Source organism: Cloeon dipterum, chromosome 3 (assembly GCF_949628265.1).
Source record: "Cloeon dipterum chromosome 3, ieCloDipt1.1, whole genome shotgun sequence".
NCBI lineage: Eukaryota > Metazoa > Arthropoda > Insecta > Ephemeroptera > Baetidae > Cloeon > Cloeon dipterum.
This window is the reverse complement of record NC_088788.1, coordinates 36,472,572-36,492,082: the sequence shown is the minus strand read 5'-3', so window position 1 is coordinate 36,492,082 and position 19,511 is coordinate 36,472,572. Positions and strand designations below refer to the sequence as shown.

At 41.9% G+C, this 19,511-nt stretch overlaps 4 protein-coding genes and 1 long non-coding RNA gene across 6 annotated transcripts in view; 4 read left to right on the top strand and 1 right to left on the bottom strand.

The window, feature by feature from the left end:
* Window positions 1-3,022: 3,022 nt before the first annotated feature.
* On the top strand, window positions 3,023-4,885 carry LOC135939617 (uncharacterized). The gene is made up of 3 exons (XR_010574767.1): window positions 3,023-3,121; window positions 4,150-4,417; window positions 4,470-4,885. It is a non-coding gene; the product is annotated as an uncharacterized LOC135939617 (long non-coding RNA).
* A 196-nt stretch (window positions 4,886-5,081) lies between these two features.
* On the top strand, window positions 5,082-6,295 carry LOC135939547 (uncharacterized). Its single transcript, XM_065484012.1, has 3 exons — window positions 5,082-5,226; window positions 5,296-5,599; window positions 5,686-6,295. Exons 2-3 carry the CDS (start codon window positions 5,357-5,359, stop codon window positions 6,163-6,165), a joined length of 723 nt encoding a protein of 240 aa, XP_065340084.1. The 5' UTR covers window positions 5,082-5,226; window positions 5,296-5,356; the 3' UTR covers window positions 6,166-6,295.
* Window positions 6,296-8,375: 2,080 nt separating this feature from the next.
* Window positions 8,376-12,232, top strand: LOC135940258 (maltase A3-like). The gene is made up of 9 exons (XM_065485067.1): window positions 8,376-8,712; window positions 8,959-9,138; window positions 9,573-9,733; window positions 9,818-9,943; window positions 10,032-10,273; window positions 10,326-10,512; window positions 10,832-11,247; window positions 11,800-11,958; window positions 12,050-12,232. Exons 1-9 carry the CDS (start codon window positions 8,448-8,450, stop codon window positions 12,129-12,131), a joined length of 1,818 nt encoding a protein of 605 aa, XP_065341139.1. The 5' UTR covers window positions 8,376-8,447; the 3' UTR covers window positions 12,132-12,232.
* Window positions 12,233-12,952: 720 nt separating this feature from the next.
* On the top strand, window positions 12,953-15,163 carry Saysd1 (SAYSVFN motif domain containing 1). The gene is made up of 2 exons (XM_065485521.1): window positions 12,953-13,193; window positions 13,274-15,163. The coding sequence occupies exons 1-2, from the start codon at window positions 13,044-13,046 to the stop codon at window positions 13,673-13,675; spliced, it is 552 nt and encodes a 183-aa protein (XP_065341593.1). The 5' UTR covers window positions 12,953-13,043; the 3' UTR covers window positions 13,676-15,163.
* Window positions 15,164-15,847: 684 nt separating this feature from the next.
* Window positions 15,848-19,511, bottom strand: part of LOC135940437 (beta-3 adrenergic receptor-like) — a 35,204-nt gene continuing 31,540 nt past the window's right edge. For both annotated transcript variants that reach the window (XM_065485310.1, XM_065485309.1), the window contains exon 4: window positions 15,848-18,300. In XM_065485310.1, coding sequence (XP_065341382.1) covers window positions 17,679-18,300 — 622 coding nt within the window. In that variant the 3' untranslated portion in view covers window positions 15,848-17,678. The remainder of the gene's footprint in view (window positions 18,301-19,511) is intronic.

Here is a 19,511-nt window from a genome sequence, read left to right as displayed (position 1 = left end):
CCATGAGGGTGGTTAGAAACGAGATAATGGGCCCACCAAGAAATAAGAGGTTGAAATAAAGGCTCTAGGATATTCCCAAAGATGCGCAAACCCTAGTTTTCCTTAGACATATGCAATATAATTTGATTTTCTTGAAAATTTAAAAAAATCTCGTGCTTTTCCATTCAAGTACGAGAGATATTTCATTAGGCTTTCAGAGGATTTCTCGATTTTTTACATCCAAACGACAATTTTAATGCTTTGATAAAAAAATCTCTGTGAGATAATTATATGTAACTAGATAAATGATGCCAACAAATATATCAAGGTAACAGAAACTGGCAGTGGAGCGATATGAATATCCACCTCATGGGTGTATTGAAGCCATTCGTTTTATTCGTATATATTCGATTGAAAATCACTTTGCTTTGCAGAGAGCCCGAGACGAATGTATAGTAAATTGGGTTCGAAAAAGAATCCATAAAGCCGTTGGTTGTAATTCATCATGTAACAAGACATACAAATGCATTGTGAGAAAAAGTTGAAAGCTTTTCCACAAACTCGCTCCACGTTCGCCGCGGGCAAAATTTATGCATTGAGATAGTTCGCGTTCAACTGACATAATATTTTACTGTCACCTTTAAAATAAATGACATCATTTGGAGTTTATGACCGTCTTGACCGCGCGTGACACTACCTATGGACGACCTCAGAGGACCATTTAGCGAGCCAGATCGCGATATGTGCGCTGGAAATGAGTTATTTAACGCGCGAGAGCTTTTCTCTTTACATTTATTTGTTTGCGTTTGCAGCCATTTGCGTGTAGATTTATTGTTAACGGGCGAACAAAGCGTTGAATGTGTTTTGTCGCTGGCGAAAATTGCTTGACGCCGCTGTTTGCCGATTGTTGAGCTGGAAAGCTACTTCAGTGTTGAGTGCGGTGACAGTAAACAAAACGGGCTTATAAAATATAAAATCCAGGCAATTCAAGCTGTTTTTTCTGACTTAAGTGGATTGCTGTTTTATTTTTAGGCAGATAATGGATAAAAAACAGTTTTATATCAACAAGAGAGATTTCTTGTCAAAATGAAGGGCCGTGAATTCTGCGACCAGTTGTTTGTCTCGGAAAAATTTGGATGTCCCCTCTCCGGCCATCGTGGTGCTGATTAGGAGCGAATTGGGAAAGAATACGCTCTCGGCCCTTTCCACTCGCAGTGACAGCGGCAATAAGCACATTCTCCACTTTTTTCCCTTATCGCAGGATAGGGACAAATTGGCGAGGACGATACTGATTGGCTGCCCCCCTCCCCCCGACAAACAATAAAGGGTAATAGCTAAGAATGCGCATGCGTAGATGGTTTCACGCGCTTGGCTTGGAAACAGGACAATTCCACTTCATTTTATTCTTCATAATTCATAATGCTGTTGAAGTTTTATTATTATTTCGATTATTTCCCTGCCTTTTGGCTATTCTCTAACCAAAAACTAGCAGAGTATTCATGCTGTGGGCGCAGCGTTGCGGAATTGCAGTGCACGTGACGTATAATTATAGCCGGAACACTTCATCCATTCGTCCCTGCGGGAGCAGTACATTGCCTCGACGGAGCTCTCGCAGGTCAAAAGTACGAGGTGCAGTGCAGAACACGCCAACTGCTTATTTCATTGTGAAGGAAGTGCAAAACATTTTCATTCGCTGCGGCGCGATATGCCACTGCTGGCGTTATTACACGGCAACGCCGGCGTGTTGTTTTCTCTTCATCTTTATTTTATATACACGTGAATTTTTTCCCGGGAAAAGTGTGCATTCGCTGTTTTCCGACAGTGAGAAATCGCCGGGGTGGTTTGCAACACACAGCGCAGCAATTGGCGATTGTAATAAGCACAAGGCCGAACCGAAGAATGGGCAAGGAGTGAAGGCACGCGCTCTTGCCAGACAAGCCTGGGTGATTTTTCATCCGCGCTGACAGGAATTTCAAGTGCTCCCTTGCCTCGTGTCAAAAAATCGTTCCTCGCGCAGACAAATTGATTTTTTTTCAGGCAGCGAAATTTCTGAGGCCCCTGACCCAAATTGAGTCGTTTATCTGCGTATTGATCCGATTTGGTTTGTTAAAGTTCATTGATACAGGCGGAACATTGAAAATTATTTGTATTTTCGGATGCAAAAAAAAAACATTTGATCGATAAACAATTTGTTTCATAATCAAAAAAGGACTTTGCTACGGTAAAAATTCAAATTTTCTTCAAAATTTCCTGCGCTTGAGAACATTTTCTTGGCAGATTTCGATTCCTCTCGTCGAGTTCTGTCCAACAGCGTATATGAAACCTTTTATGGAAACTCTTTGTTTGGAAATAAAATCAGATTTCAAGTAAGAAGACAGTGCTAACTTTGCAGCCACTTTAAATAATAATAATAAAAACAGTGCTACTTATTTCAATTTTGGCTTCAACTGAATCCTAAGGGACGAATTTATGCATTGGCAACAAGCATTTTCCAGGATTTTGCAGTATCAATCCTCTTTTAGTCTTCTGTGTGGAATCATTTTAATCAATTCGGCTCCGTGCCAATGACTTTCCTCAATTATTTGTGCTCGTTAATATTGGCTTCAGAATTCCCAGAAACTCCTAACACCTTGTATGTTAGCACTTAAGTACTTGGGAAGATGGAACATTGACGTCCTAATCCGAGAATTTATCTATTTATTTAATCTTTACTTGCCTTGACAAACTTTAGAAGATGCGTTCAAGGGAAATTTGTAATCTCATGCTTTGGGTTGCATTCAATTCAATTCGATTTACCTGGATGTCTAGAAAAACATACATGTATATTTTGCCAAAAAACACCCGCTTTGATTCTTTATAAATTTAAATATTTAATACAAAATTGAAAGAATTGAATAATTTCCGATAAAAATGGCTGGCTGGCGATGCAATTACGAAACTAGCGTATTAACGGTGCGGATAGATTTCCATCATTAGCGTTATCAAAGCAAGTGTCGGCTTTGGTGCCCTTTCAACTACGCCTTGCTATGCTGCGAGTCGGTGTATTGTTAGCTGTACTGTACAGTGGCTCACTTCTCTGCACAGAACAAAGCACCCGACTGATCTTGATGCCGAGAAGCTGCTGCGCTGCACCGTGCTCAAGGTGAGTGTGCTCACAGAAGCTTCGCCGCTGCCACATTGTTGTCCCTCTCGTAGTCCACGAAGGCCTATATAATAATACCGTATGTATTTGCCAGAGAGCCTCTATCGCATTATGCAGGATCAGAATACAAATGCCTTGCTGTAATTTTACTTTTTTGGCCACTCTGTAAGCGGGTTTAGAAAAGTTACAGATCACTTCAAGCTCCACCGATGTTTCTTGTCGCATACACATGAAAAGCAGAACTTTTTGGTTTGAAAACAAAATTACAAAAGGTTATTATAAAAAGAAGCTAGAAAAGTTTGAACCAATTACAAGTGCAGCAAATGATTAAAAATTCATCAGCAATTTTGCAAGCCCTTAAGCAAATTAATCCCCCGATGAAAGTGAGAACGTGCAAGCTGCGCGTACGCGACGCATGCACTGTCCACCACTTAACTCCCTAGACTAACACCATTTCAGGCCGACTTAGCCGCGCCGCAGCAGAAGTTAGTTAGAATCAATTTATGAGCGCAGACTTAAGACTTTAGCAAAAGGAAGAGGTGAGAGTTGTTTGTGCCCCGCAGGAGTTGATCCTGCGGCACTTTCGCATTAGCGGCGTCGTAAAATTTTCGCGATTACCGCCGCCGCACCCCGTAACAATAATTAGTGCCAACAGGATTGAGATTCCGACACACAAATTATATTCCATGCACGTGTGTTGTGTGTGTGCACTTTCAGCGCGGACAAATTAGATCGCAGCTGAGTGAGAGTGGTGCTCGCTTGTTATCAAACACGCAGCCCGGCACAAATTATGCTAATGCACGCGCGCGCACTCTCGTGTGTTCAGATATGCGAATCTTTAGATAATGCGTGTGCTGAACAAACGAGGAATTACCCTAGTGTGTTAACTATCTATAGAGGGTTGTTTCTGTTCTTCTGCTAAAAGCTGAGAGGAGGATAAATATAGCAAAAACTTTTCTACGGAAGTTGTACAAAATTTTCCAGAAATGGTATTCTGAGAATTCTCATCAGTTCTCCTCTTGTTATAGAGTCTCAGAAGTTTAGGAAATATGGAGCTCGCCTCAAGTGAATGCTTTTGAGTGACGTTGACGCCTCTAGAGAAGCAAGATTTTCCCGTCCAGAAGTTCCAGCTGAGGAGAGCAGCAACGATAAAAGAGGATTTTGTACTCTAGCTGATCAAGAAAGCCTGCAGCGAGGAAAATGTGATTTGGACCGTTGGTTTTCATTTTAGTGCCGATCTCACTTTGCCTTGATGAAACAAAAGATGGTGTGCCTTGTTTATCACAGTTTAAATAAGTAAATAATTTTAATTTGCCTGAATAATAAATCAACGTCCTCTCCTTTCCAGGAGAGAAGGCTGTTTTTGGGTCGCGGTGTGCTGTGTGCGGTGGCACTATTAATCATCAAGTTGGTAGGTGGAGTGTGTGATTGCACTTCAATCTTTATGGGGTCCATTAGCGCGCCAGATAGCGGGATGCAGCGTGACAAATGACGCCCGGCTCGCTCTTTTGGCCGGCCGGCGAGTGAGTGATCTCGTCCCCGATTTTTTTTTCAGCCAGCCAATGAGTAATGAACGCAAAATCAATCGCCGCCTGCATCGCGAATTGATAACGCCTGCCATGGGGTCTGATTCGGTGCAGCCCGGCCGTGGTGGCCAGCAACGAGCACTGATTGTGAGTAAAAGTAACTCAAAGCGCTCATCTCCCTGCCGGGGAGTGTTTACTTTCGTACAAAGCAACCCTGCGATGTGTAACATGGAACGAACAACGCAAATACTGCTCTTGTGAGTAAACATTGAATTTTTATGTCGAAAATTTTAATTTCAAAGCTTGATTTATTTTGTCTCTTGGCCGGTATAGTGTAACGAAAGGAAATACATAATTTATCTCATTTCAAATGTTATAAAAAATACCTTTTTTAGCTTCAAAAATCATCAAAAAGTCAAACCAGACTAAATTTTGTTTCTTTTCTTTCAGTGCTTTTAACAAAACTAAAAATTTGGTATAGATTATTTTTCAATAAACTAAATGCTGAGTGAGACTCGTGCTGGCGCAATAAAAACATCAGTGAGTCGTCGAAGTAATCAGATTTGGCCTGGTGTGCACGTAAGTAAATTCCTAAAGCCCGATGTGATAAGATAATCGAAACTGCCCGGTATTAATGTGCTTCATCAGATTTGAGAGTGTATAGCTGAAAGCTGGCAGCACGCAGCTTTTTCCTCTTAGCCGGTAAATCATGGCCGAAATGATCGACCCAGAAAATTGGCAAGCGGAGGCGAAGAGACGGCAGTGCGAATTTTACACCACGCTGGGCTACAAGGTGGTTTGGCGCGGTGTGCCGGCAGAGATGAAACTCTCTTTGACGCTCATGGTCGCCGAACACATTTTCCATTGTAGTGCCGCTGCCGAGAACGCCTCCTTATCAGATCTTGGCCTCTCCAGGACAGAGAGAGCGACCGTCAATATTATTGCCAACAAGGTCTTATTTTTTGTGGTGCACTAAAATTTGTTTTTACAGTCTGGTTAGGATGAGAAAATGAAATTGATTTTTTCGTGACCTTTCAGATAGTCAAGCATTTCCCCAATCAGAACGTGCACATCAATTTGGTCCTGATTGTGTTGGAATGGAAGAAACAGACTGTGGAAGAATTGGTGTTTCGCGTGGAAGGCGGTGGCGAAACCAAATTTATTGACAAAAACTATAGAGTTTACTCAGACTGGAACTCGTTCTTGGGTGCCAACCGAATCCTGCCTGGCCAAATTTGCTTCCCCGCGAACGGGAGGTACACCCTGGCTCCGACAGGAATGGAAACGCTCGTCGAATTTGGATTCTCGCCCAGTTCGTCACGGAAAAACCAAATACTCGCCAAAATTTGGTTACTGGCCTTATTGGGCACGGTAATTGCAACCGCATTAGGGATCGCGTATGCATTTTATCCTGACGATGTCCTCGCTATTGTGGGGGCTGTCATTGGCATTCCGTCACTCGCGTATTTTGCCATTATTAGCATCTTTTCGTTCCTGGATGCTCTAAAATATTTGTAAAATGTGTCCTAATTTCAACACTCCAAAATTCTATCAATTGTTTTACTGACCATCAAGACACAGAAACATTAATGGTGTTTGCGGTGATTATTGGAGAATAAAAATGAGCTGTGAACTATTGTTAAAATAACCAATTTAATGACGTCTTTGACGAAGTTTCTGAGTACACCAATCTATTCTTGAGGGTCGCATTAGGTATATTTTTTCCGACCAAAACGTCCAGCGCGACGTGCAAACTTTTTCCCCCGCCAAACAGCGCATGCGTCAGAGCTGGTTTGAGCACTTGCCGAGAGACCGCCCTTACGAATGACTTAAATTTGTCAGATTCTGCCAGCTCTGACGCATGAGCAGCTCTCGCATTCATATTGTTTTGGCGGTAAAAAGTTCTAATTGTGCTACGCACGTCACGCTGCACCCTTTCGTCGGAAAAAATATCCCCTACACCTAATCCGACCCTCAAGAATCAGTTGGGTGTACTCAGAAACTTCGTCAAAGACGGTTTTTATGCTTCTTTAAATTACCTCAATTTGTTTTGCAAAGAAAAAACAGAGAAATTTGCTTTGAAACATGTTTACAGTATGACCACTTATATTTTGAGACTAACTTTGCATGCGCATAACTTTTGAACTATTTATGCGTTTCGCGCCAAATTTGTATCATTCAACTCCCCACTTTAAGCTCTTTTACTATAATGGCGCGAAAATCACCTCAGACCCTTAGTAGGTATGCAACATGCACGACAAGCAGAAAATCCTTTCGCTGCTCCGCGCCCAACGCTCGATTCGGGACATTATGGCCCTCACCAAATGCTCCAGGGCAACCGTCTTCCGCATCAAAGCTATTGGTGATACTGCCCCGACCCCAAGGAAGCCCCGAAATGCAAAATCAACGCCCGTCCGCACTCCAGCATTGATGAGGGCCATTCGCATGAAGATTAAACGAAATCCGCTGATTTCCATTAGAAAAATCGTACGCTCGTACGCAGCGGGCCGCGAAACGGTCCGAAAAATAGTGAAAAATGATCTGAAGTACGTGTCGAGGGCCAGGACCAAGAGACATTTGATTACGACCAAACAAAAGGAAGCGAGAGTGGAAAGAAGTAGGAAGCTGCTATCCGATTTGAAGAAAGGCACGAAACGCCGTGTTATTTTGTATTCAGATGAAAAGATGTTCACTGTCGATGCAGTTTCCAATAGCCGAACTGACAGGTATCTGAGCAAGTCACCTGCATCTGAGGTACCAGAAAATATCCGATTTTCGTTCAAAACTAAGCATCCTGCTGGTGTTATGGTCTTTGGACTTGTCGCATCTGATGGCAAGAAGATGAATCCAGTGTTCATAAAACAAGGGCTTAAAGTGAACACTGAGGTCTACTTAGACATTTTAAAAAAGCAAGTTCTGCCTTGGGTGAAGTCAACATATGGGTCGGACACAAAAATCACATTCCAAAAAGATGGTGCGCCGGCCCATACGTCCAAAAAGACTCAAGATTGGCTAAACCAGCACCTGCCGGGCTTCTGGTCCAAGACGATGTGGCCTGCTAGCTCACCAGATCTGAACCCCCTCGACTTTAGTGTTTGGGCAAAAGTCGAGGCGGATGCTTACAAGAAGCCTCACCCCAATATTGAAGCCCTGAAGACCTCCATCAAGAAGGCATGGCGTGCAATGGATGAAGAGTACCTTCAAAGGGTTTCCAGCCGAGTCCGACCCCGTCTGGAGGCCGTGATTGAGAAAAATGGAGCCCATATCGAATAAATGTGTAACCAAACGTGTAATAAAGCTGTGATGTAAATGACGTCCGCCTAACTTAAGTAGTTTTTGTTAAGCAGCCATTTTAAATAAAACATGGAAGAGTCTCAAAATATAAGTGGTCATACTGTACTTTAAAGAATAAATCAAAAGCTGGGAAAATCCTTTAAATTCAATTTGCATAATATTAATAAAAAAATAAGTTTCCTAATTATATTACAGTTACCTTGAACACTGAACAAACTAAACAGGTATATTTAAAAAATCTAGAAAAAATGATGAGCAACAAATTTGTCTGTTAAGTCTGTTAATACAGTTAAACGATCTCAGCAATCAAAAATTATATTTATTTGGAAATCCCAGTTCTTCAAATCAATATGCTTATCACTTAAATCAGCGATAACGAAGGGGTCTCGGTCGAATCCACGTCCATGATTTGAGAGGTACAGCGCGAAATCAAAACGCAGCTGTGGAGCCAATAATCTGACGTCACAAGAAGGCTTTCCAAGAGTCCGCGAGAGCAGAGAAGAGCGATGGGAAAGCATTATCAGGTCAGCGCGCGCGCGGATTATCAGTGGCAGATAAAAAGCGCTATAAATAAGCTCTCGCGGCTCCTGTGTGCGCTACGTGAGGCTGCGGCTGTCAAAATGCGACATCTGTCACTTATTGCGGGGCTGGTGCTGATCGCCGGGGCCGTGCAAGCCCAGCAGCTCGATTGGTGGCAAACCGGCGTTATTTACCAGATCTACCCACGCTCCTACAAAGACTCCAATGGCGATGGCATCGGTGACATTAACGGTAAGGCACGCCAAAATGCCAAATATCGATCACCGGTCGCTGAAATTTCCACTTCTCTCGAATTGGATATATTTGCGTTCAGTGCTTTTTGAAAGGACTCAACCAGCACTGAAACAATATTCCGTTTCCAAACAACGCACCATTATCTTTGTGTATGATTTTCTGAACTCTCAATTCAAACGTATAAGTTTTTTTTTAAATTAATACTCTCGGAGCAGAGACAATTTAAAATGCCTAAATAAACAGGAATTATCAGCAAGTTGGATTACATCGCCAGTTTGGGTGTGGCTGCAATTTGGCTATCTCCAATCTACAAGAGCCCAATGGCCGATTTCGGTTACGACATTTCCGACTTCAGGGATATCGACCCGCTTTTTGGAACCCTCGACGACTTCAAACTCCTCGTTGCAGAAGCCAAAAGCCGGAGTGAGTAATTATAACGATTTTTATTAAAGAATTTAAAGACCTAATTAAATTTCGTGGAGTAAACAACATGCGCGGCATCACAAAAGGAAAGATCTATAAAAAAATTCTGCGAGGAATAAATCAAAGTCGCAATAAATTTGATTTTCTTCCTTATTATAATTAAGTATTATCTAGAAGTTTCTTTATATCAACCACAAACTCATTACAAGTCGGTTTCGAAAGAAATTTTCAAACGAAAAAGCAATCAAGAAAATTTCACAACAACTAGAATCGAAATAAAATATTGCTCAATGCCTCTAGCGTAAAATGAGAAGGAAATGTATTCCAAAATTAGCACTTATTTAATTAACAACATCATCAAAGGCAAACGCTGGTCTTTTATTCCATTTCTTAAAATTACGTGAGTGCCATTGTGAAATGGTTCCCGGTTTCAGACCTGGGCATCATCATGGACATGGTGCCGAACCACTCGAGCGACGAGCACGAGTGGTTTGTCAAATCAGAGCAAAAAATCGAGCCCTACACCGACTACTACTTCTGGCAGCCGGCTAAAGGCTTCGACCCGAACGGAGATCCCATTCCCCCTAACAACTGGGTACGCATTTTGCAACACGCATCCCGTGGTGTTAACACCAATTAACACGGAAACCCGTGAACTGCTATAATTACCCGTTCGCAGTTGAGCGTGTTTGGCGGCTCAGCCTGGGCTTGGAGCGAGCTGAGACAGGAGTTTTATCTTCACCAATTCCACCCTAAGCAGCCCGACTTCAATTACAGAAATCCCGCTATCGTGCAGGAGCTTAAGGTACGTGATTTCTTATAGATAACTGATTGATTAATTTTAGATTGACAAATTTTTTAACTCGCAAAGAACCTCTCATAAAACATTTCAGGACATTCTGACCTTCTGGTACGACCTGGGCGTTTACGGATTCCGATGGGACGCCGTGACCCACATGTTCGAAGATCCCGCGCTGCCCGACGAGCCCGTGTCTGGAAATCCCGTCGATCCCAACGACTACAACTACTTGAAACACATTTACACGCAGAACCTGCCCGAGACGCCGTACACGCTGTCCCTGTACAAGGCCCACACCGACGAGTACTCGCTGAATGCCGGAGACGGACTCCACAGGTGAATAAACAGCGCAGTATAGAAGAGAATTGAAACACTTATTCATTTTCAGAGTGATGATGCTGGAAGTGTGGAACCCCATTGAAGAGGTGATGCAGTACTACCGCAATGTGTCGGACTTCCCCTTCAACTTCCGCTTCCTCACCACCATGAATGCCAACTCCAACGGTAGGGACGCCGAGAACGCAATCCGCGGCTGGGTGGACAACATTCCTGACAATGGCTGGCCAAACTGGGTGGTGAGGAAAACTGGTTTTTAACATTTACAAATCGTAAAAATCTGGAAGGCAAGCGAGAATTTAATTATTATAATTTTTGTTTCTCTCTGCGCTTCCGCTGATCCTCTTTGTTAAATCGGATTGGAGGGGGGATCACAGGAATGCGGAGAATGCACTGCACTGTTTGCCTCTGTCGCTGCGAGGGGAGGGGGATGAGAGCGTGTTCGTTCGCAAAATTCACGGTCCCCACCGGCCACCATGTCTGCGCGAAAAATTTATCTTGCGCATTATGACGAAATTGTGGCTCTGAATATAAATTGAAATTAAATTAAATTTCCAGCTTGGAAACCACGACATTTCCCGCGTGGGCAGCAGGCTGCAGCTAACGGACGGCGCGATCTTGACGACGCTGCTCCTTCCCGGCACCTCGATCAACTACTACGGCGAGGAGCTGGGCATGGTGGACACATACATCCCACCCGAGGAGGTGGTCGACCCCGCCGGCTACAGGGACCCCCCTCGGACCCCGATGCAGTGGGACGACTCGCAATTCGCAGGTTTCACCACCGGTCCGAAGCCGTGGCTCAGGGTGAACGACAACTACCTGACGGTGAACGTGGCCGCTGAAGAGGCCGCCGACGAGAGCGTCCTCAAGACCTTCCGCAAGCTGGTGGCGCTGAGGAAGGAGCCCGCCATCCAGTTCGGCACGCTGCACACCACGGTGGTCTCTTACGAACTCGTCCTCGCCTACGCCAGGTACTTTTTATTCTCTAAATCGTTCACTTTAAAAATGTAACGAGGGATATCGACTTAATCATACTACATAATAGTACTTGAAACAATAATATCACGTGTAAATAACCTTATCTGCGAAATCCGTGGCAGCTTTAAGCCTCCAGAAAGATCTTAAAACAGGCAGATTCCCCACATTTATCTTGAGTTCGTGCTATCTGTTTTTGTGTACCCAGAAAATCGCTTATCATAACATCATTATGCAACCTGCTTGACTTTCGTGCTGAGCTTGGTGCCTATCCTTTCATTCTCTTTCTACTTTATCAATAAGAAAATAAAATAAAAAAAGCTAACTTGGAGAGTATCCCGTTTTAATTTTCGTGCTTTTGATCGGTGCTTACATCATCACAATAAAATAATCGAATTGGTTTTGGGAAATGCAGCAAAAATAAAAAAGTTATTAGAGATTTTTTCATGAGCTTAATCCAATTAAGAAAAATTAGATGAACTGATTAATCATTGAATTTTAAGAATTCGGCTAAGGATTTTATCAATATCTTGTAAATCCGTGTTTAGGGAAGCTGTGAATGCGACTGATCGCAGCTACATGGTGGTGTTCAACTGGAGTCATGACCAAACGCACGTGGTCAATCTTTCGCCGGGCGCCTTTGGAGCGTTTCCCTTTGAAATCACCAATCCAACGGTGGAGATCAGGACGATCGGAAGCGACATTCCGTGAGTGGACTGCTTTCTCATTTCCATTTGCGCAGTGAATATATTTATTTGGCTAGCACCCCTCTAATGCAACGTGTCTCTCTTTTCGCAGATACGACAATTTCGATCCGTCCGCATTCACGCTCAAGCCCCGGGCAGGCTGCGTTGTTAGCTTCAACGCCGTGCGAAAGTAAATCGCTTTCGTTAATCTGCTGACGACGACCATTTTTTCGAATGTGAAATTTTTATACCATTTTTGTACATAAATGTATCTAATAAAAACAAAAATTTACAATTTAATCTTTTCTTTATACCAATATCTTAATAAAATTTACATATTTTATCTTCTATAAAATTTTTAACTAAAATGAAGAATACATTTTTCAACTCGTCATAATCTCCTCTAGATAGCAGCAGGAACAATAAATCCCGGCCGTTGCGCAGTGAGGTGCAACTAAAACATCTTATTTTTTGAGGGTGCAAAAAGGCCAGGGTTAAATGTTTTGGCTTCGGCTATCTAGGGGGGGGGGGGGTTGAGAGTAGTCTAGTGTAGATTCCTGTCTAGTGGTGTGCGGTTTTTGAAAATCCGACCATTAGAAACTAAGATTTTGGCGTGCAAACATTTTTCCAATTAATTTTTATTTCCTTTTCGAAACTTTCAGTTAAGTGACCTTGACCTTTGACCTACGACTTCAACAGAAAGTTATTCACTTTGACGAGACGAGTTGAATGCGGTGTCAAAAATTTTATTCTGCGACCAACTTTTGATCCAACTGGGAGAAAACTCAAAAATTAAAATACTCGTGAAATTCGATTTTGCCCATACTATCCGCAAATGTGGGAAAGTCCAAGTTTTCGGTCAATTAGTGCTTGTTTCAGTCAGTAACAAGATTTAACTTAATATGCCTTTTACTTTTCACTTGTCCTGGACATAAGCTCCATCTCTCGGCATTTTCGCTGACTGTTTGCTGGCTTGAGTTGTCGTGACACGCCCACTTTTCACTGGGCGACGACAACAAAAACAGAACAGGGCAAGTCACTTCAGTGTCATAACATTGTTGTTGTACTAAACCGCTGTGGGATGAAAACAATTAATTTCGGAAGGAATGGAGGAGAAACTAAGAGAGTACAGGGCTAGAAGGCGCAGACAAGAACTCATTGACGAAGCCAAAAGTAAATTGCAAAAAATATTTACTGCCGGCGTCACAGCAGATGAGCAGAAAATGGAGCTAAACACGTCGACACCGGAGCGCGAGGTAGTTTTAATTTAATGCAAAATCGTCGATATTATTTAATGTCTATGATATTAAATATTAAATTTATAATTAAATTTCAGCCCTTCTTACCTGCTCCTGCTGCGCCTGCTGCAGTTTCTTTCCCTTCCGGCCGAAGGAATTTGATATTGGCCGGCGATGAGGAGGCGTGGGAGGCAGAGGAGGATGAGCACTTAAGGGAGGGAATCATTTCGGGGCGCATCAAACGAGGCACGACCCTCCTGCTGGCTCTGCTGTGGCTGACCCTCTTGCTTGTGTCCTACCAGCTGGAACTGGCCCTGGCCTACTGCCTCATTTCCGCCATCTTCTTCGTCTACATGTGCACCAGGACGAGGCCGCGAAAGCCCAACGAGCCGAGCGCCTACTCCGTTTTCAACCCCAATTGTCAGGCCATCGACGGATCTCTCACTGCCGAGCAGTTCGAGAGGGAAATCCGCGGCGGCCCCGCCAGCGTGCGAAGATGACCGATTAATGTTTATATTAAAATTTGCCAAAAATTACAATGCGTAGATCGGTATCAATTTCAAATTATTTGAGTAGCCATGAGATAAAGATTGTTAAAAGGAAATTCACAAGTAAAACACAATTTATTTTCTCCTATTGCTGGACTAAAATAAGGATAAGTGTGCGTTACTCTTGAGTGCCGTCTGCTCTACAGCTCTAAAAGCGTTCTATTTATTTGAAATTTAACTTAACGGCGGCGGCTGGCTTGCTCGCTGACGTGTGCTTTCCAGGTGAGTTAAAGTGTGACTGATGACACCCTGCTGGGGCAAGTTAATAGTGTAGGTTCCTTTTTTGTTTTTTCATATTAAAGTCCTGTTTCATTTTGTCACAGTGTATATAAATGGGTCTGGGTCACCTCTCCTGCTTCTGAAAATCTGCGCCCTGAGGGGTGGCTTTTTTAACAAGAAGTGATAATTTTTTTAAATAATTGTGAAGCTTATAATATTATTCTATCGCTAAAGAAAGAATAAAAGATGATAAAACCTAAAATGGAACAAGCCCGCCACCTAGGTTTAAGTTGATCCATTTCAAAGCACGCTTTCATTAACGCGATCATTCGTCTTAATTTAATTGAAATTATTATAAATGTAATTTTAAAATTTGCAAAAAATTAGAAGGCGCTGATTGGTACTAATTTCAAATAATTTGAAGTAACCAAGAAAAAAAGATTGTTAGAAGGAAATTTTCAAGTAAAACGCACCAATTTCCTCCCCCAGCTGGACTTATAGTGGGAGAGATAGGTGTTTTTCCCTTGTTGACAGCAGATCGCCGTCTGCTCAACTAAATCAAGTTAAAAGCTAGTTATTTACGTATTGATGATTATTTAAATTGAACGGTGGCGGCTCGCTTGCTTGATAACTTGACTCTCTGTACGGTCACGTGTGTTAAAGGTGGAGTTAAAAGTCTGCTGATGACACCCCGTTGGAGCGAAAGGCATGTCAGTTTGCCTTTTTTCTTTTTCATATTTAAGTCCTGTTTCGTTTTGTCACAGTGTGTGTATATATACAATATTATAGGTCACCACTTTTGCCTCTGCACCCTGAGGGGTAGCTTTTATTTTCAGTTAGCTTCTTCTGTTAGGGATGGGCTTGCTCCAGGGGAAAGGGAAGAAATCTTAAGATGTTTTGCATCGTCCACAGAAATCAAATCCATTTCAGTTTGACCGCATTCATCAAATGCAGCAGGACTTTTATTCTTTTGACCTATAATCCCTTTCTTTTCCCGACAAACTAGACTTGTTTTTATTCAATATTGTGATTTGCAAAGACTGCTATCTTATTGCACATTTACCAAGGACTAATCTCTGGTTGATAAGCCAAAATTAAAATACCATGTTTGCTCACCCCTGTCTATCGGGCTGAGAAATTTTTATATTCTTTGGTTTGAAATAATTTGATATATATTGAGGAATGTTGTGTTTCAATTTTTTATATCAATAAAATATGTCCTGAAAATCTTTGTTGTTAATTAATTAATTAAAAAAAACAGAAGAAAGGTCATGTCACGGATCTGAGGACAAAATTTGGAGATTTGGAGTTGGTAATATATTTGCAAAACTTGATGAAGTCAAAAAAAATCATGATTAACGAAAAGAAAAAGGAATACACCACTTTGAAATGTTCATATACGTCCACAGTTAAAGAAAGATTTCTGGTTTTGCTTGGACCTCATGCCTTATTTGACCAGTGACAATTCGTCAGCTCGTTAGACATTAAAGATTGTTTTGATTTCCTTATCTATAAATTGCCAATATTACAATTTTTAGCTGTTCCTGTGCTTTTTAATATTTTCTTTCATCAATTTATACCGTAAAGAACGTTCTGAAAGTGTTATTAAATCTGTAATATTGAAAAAGAAAAAAATAACCAAAAGAAAGAACACACATGCAGCTAGACGTAAATAGATGTGTAGAAATAAATTCGACCATAATACGAGCTGCAGCCAAGAGGAAAAGATATAAGTGGTGTCGTATCCACTCTGCTGGTCTTTGCAATGGTCCATTGCTCTGCTTGTTCTGCAAATGCCGATAAATCATTGTCTAGATCAATCAGCGTGGCCCTTTTTGCTGCTGCTGGCAACAGAAGGGGAAACTCGGCGGGGCGAAGGTCTCTTTTAAAAAGAAAAAGAAAAGCTCGAGCAAACACTAAGGATAAATTTATTATTTCCTTTTGAGATCCAGTCACATTTTTCAGCAATTCCCTTGTAGGCCATCTTTTAAATAATGGAGTCTTGTGAGAACTGTGTGAGAGAGATAAATTAGTAGACATGTTTTCATACAGCGCGAATTATAAATTTGGTTACGTGAGAGGAACATTACAATTAATCAACACTGCGACGATGAGGTTTGAAATTCTGCAACACATATAGATTTCTTTGCGTACACCTAAATTAACGCGCTTCCATTTCATCGGAATGTGTTCTCCAATCGAATGAACTTATGGACGGACCTGATAAATTTTCCTCGTTCACTACACGGTTGGGTTATTTAACAAACACGTTTTAACCATTTTAATATCACATCTCGTTATACTAAACACGAAATACCGTAAAACTCACTCTCTGCTCGTCTCCGTACTTCTTTAAAATTATAATTAATTGTACATTTTTTCATCTCTTATGATATATTACCGAATTTCGATCGATTAATATTCAAGCACTTTTGTATTTTTTTCTAATTAACACGGCGCTAATTAAATGCATCTCTTCTGGCAAAAATAAATCCTAATATTAAATCGCTATATTCATTACAATTCCTATGCTTGAGCGAATCACATGAATCTCTGATGCTATAGTTAATCAAAGATTTTTGTAGATTACATTATTTATCGATTTTTTTCTTTAAATAACAGTTGTGAATGATAAAATTCATTCATAAATATTTTATCATTTGGCAAGGCGTTGCGCCGATAATCCGAGCAGTTGGACTTGCTTCTTGCATTTTGTCAGATACATATTACACCAGCAATTTTCTGCAAAAGCCATTATAGTTTGAGTTTAAAAGAGGGCATAGGATAATCTCAGAGCAGTATGTTTTTGCTTCTCACACATTCATTTTCACAGAAAAGTAAGAGCTATACATCATACTGATTAAATTGCCGAAGAAAATAGTTTTCTGAATAAATTGTCATGCGTTTCCGTTTCCACAGTTACAAAAATAGTTTTAAGCGCTCACCAAAACATTTACTGACATTAAAATCTATTTTTATTTAAATTAACACCTTTCCTAAGATAGAAGCCGCGAAATTCAGTTAACAGAGAGATAATACGCTTGTTTGTCCTGATAATGGAATAACAAATGGATGTTTAAGGTTTGAGGGGACGAATTATGATGGAAAAATGAGGATTAGCTAAATTGTATGGAATATTTTAAGGCAAAGAAATAAAACAAATCACTCATAAATGAAAGACCAGGGACGACAAATGCTTTAGGGGCTGATGTAACAACTGATTCCACTTTAGGATTCCAAACTGCTGACCCAAAATGTTTTATTTCAATTATATTAATAAAAAAATACTTTACCAAATAATAAAAATAACTCAATAATTTCTATCATGAGGGTTATTTTAAAGGGATGAAATTGAAACGGGTTGGTTTGTAACATCGTACATCAAGTATCCATTTTTTTCTTGAGAACACTAATAAATGCCGTCATTTCTGATTAAAAATAGGGTGACAAAGGGGGAGGAAATTGCAAGGGATGAATTATTTTAAAATAAAAATCCTAAGCCTTGGGGTTTGCAGCTATGTACCCACATCTATCTTCCAAGGGTCAAGAGAATATGAAATAGGATTTTTTGCTTTGAACATTTTTGGCACACCAATTTTTTCGTTCCGGACATTCTAATTTCGAGACAAAGCAAAATATAGTGCACGAACCAAAATGTACTTAAATGTGTTCGGAAATGGCATCACACTCAGACGATGGTCTCGTCGAGGGCGGTTGGCGGCGCCTCGTGCTCGGGTCAAATGTCAGACTTTGCGCTCCTGGCGTGCGCGACGACCTCGAGGTGGACGACGGTCTCCTTGGCGGCGCTGCCGAGGGTGCTGCACTCGAGGGTGTCCCTGTTGGGCAAGAGCAGGCTGCGCACGTGGCACTGTTGGTGGCCGGGGTGCAGGTGGTGCGGCGAGACGGCGCAGAGGCGCGCGTTGCTCGCGTAGCTGTGCACGTCGGTGGTGATGAAGGTGTTGCGGCACGCGCTGTCCGAGCCGAGGCCCATCTTGGCCAGCAGCTCGTGCCACACGCGCTGCACGGACACGCGCACCTCGGCGTTGTGGTAGCCGTACACCCACGGGTTGAGCGCGCTGCTCACGAAAATGGGCAGCGACAGCCCGGCCGGCAGCCACCCGCGCTCCAGCAGCCGCGCGTCGCGCACCACGTCCCACGCCATCGTGCCCACGAACGGCAGCCACAGCAGCAGGAACAGACCCACCGTCAGCGCCAGCGTCTGCCCGTACCGGCTCGACTGGTTCGTCGTCTGCGCGGCCCCGACCGCGCCCGCCGCCGTCGTCGGCGTGTTGATCTGCGGCACCGTCGACGGACGACGCAGCGACAGCTCCACCGTGAAGATGGCCCGCGCGTGGTACCTGAAAATTTTTAACTAGATGAGTCCAACACTTAAGAACATTTTACATGCAGTTCATTCAGTGATGTGCGAAAAATTCGTTAAATTAAGAAATAAATCGAGGTTTTACAATACAGAGACAAAAATGATGACGTTAACCTTAAAAGTATCGCATTTGTTAAAAACGTACGCCACTACTTTACGGACAAAGTCGCTCTTAAAATTAATTTCACTGAATTTGAATCTAGTTTAACTGCTCAAATTTTGATCCACATTATTCACAAACAGGTGTGGGGGGAGAAGGATGGCCATTGGAGCCATTTCAAAGTGTTTGTACACATCGGTTGCTTTATAAACCTGAAAAAACGCATTTTTCTCGTTTTAATAAGGGATGGAAAAAGGGGTTGAAGGTTCAGGCACCCTTATTATGCTTTGGCTTTCTTGGGGAGGTCATGACAAGTCGAACGGTGTGCTGTTTTTTGCAATTTTGATGCTTAGAAGCCGAGACTTGGTGAAAATTGTATTTTTTGCTGCCCTCTATAATTAAAAATCTGTGTTTCTTCTAAATCTCGGGTTCTAAGGGTCAAAAATACAAAAACCACATACCATTTGACTCGTATTCTCGTCCCATGATGAGCTCAAGTGGTTACAGTGGTTACGATCAAGATGAAGAAAGTCACTCTCAAAAATACGAAATTTTTATTATCATCGAAGTCCCGTAAAACCCGCAAAAATAGGAAATTTTGAGTTTTTCTAACAGAATTTTCGGACAAATAGGCTTTACATTTCGCAAATCAAAGTGGTGAGTATAGTCTGCTTTACTTTTATAAATCGTGAAAAACAGGAGCATATTTTCTCAGAAAGTTATAATTAATTATTCTTTACCCTAACGAACATTCCCTTTCTTGACAGCGATGAATTCAAAATTTCATCATTTGTCATTTTTAATCAAGCACGCATACTCGTCGCCTCTCCAAAGTTTGTTTTGCCACACTTCTTCAAACACCTTCGAAATTCTCCTCACGCAATAGTCGGCGGTACAAGCGCACCCTCGCCTGCCGGTCCATATTTTATCATTCCTTTCCTCTCTTTGCAAAAAGTTTCCCTTTGACACTCGGGCTGACTTAGTTAAGAGATGATAAATGTTTAAAGCTGGGCGGAGAAGTTGTGTAACACAGAATCTTTTCGCTGGTGATATTAACGGATGCACTGAAGGCCTACATAAAACTCGTA

What these genes read in the sequence shown, in the direction of transcription:
- LOC135940258 (XM_065485067.1), top strand. Translation starts at nt 8,448, where the DNA reads ATGGGAAAGCATTATCAGGTCAGCGCGCGCGCGGATTATCAGTGGCAG. An exon ending in GCCGGAGACGGACTCCACAG is followed by an intron (nt 10,274 to 10,325) that starts GTGAATAAACAG and finishes ATTCATTTTCAG; the next exon opens with AGTGATGATGCTGGAAGTGT. An exon ending in ATGGCTGGCCAAACTGGGTG is followed by an intron (nt 10,513 to 10,831) that starts GTGAGGAAAACT and finishes TTAAATTTCCAG; the next exon opens with CTTGGAAACCACGACATTTC.
- LOC135939547 (XM_065484012.1), top strand. Translation starts at nt 5,357, where the DNA reads ATGGCCGAAATGATCGACCCAGAAAATTGGCAAGCGGAGGCGAAGAGA. An exon ending in TCAATATTATTGCCAACAAG is followed by an intron (nt 5,600 to 5,685) that starts GTCTTATTTTTT and finishes GTGACCTTTCAG; the next exon opens with ATAGTCAAGCATTTCCCCAA.
- Saysd1 (XM_065485521.1), top strand. Translation starts at nt 13,044, where the DNA reads ATGGAGGAGAAACTAAGAGAGTACAGGGCTAGAAGGCGCAGACAAGAA. An exon ending in CGTCGACACCGGAGCGCGAG is followed by an intron (nt 13,194 to 13,273) that starts GTAGTTTTAATT and finishes ATTAAATTTCAG; the next exon opens with CCCTTCTTACCTGCTCCTGC.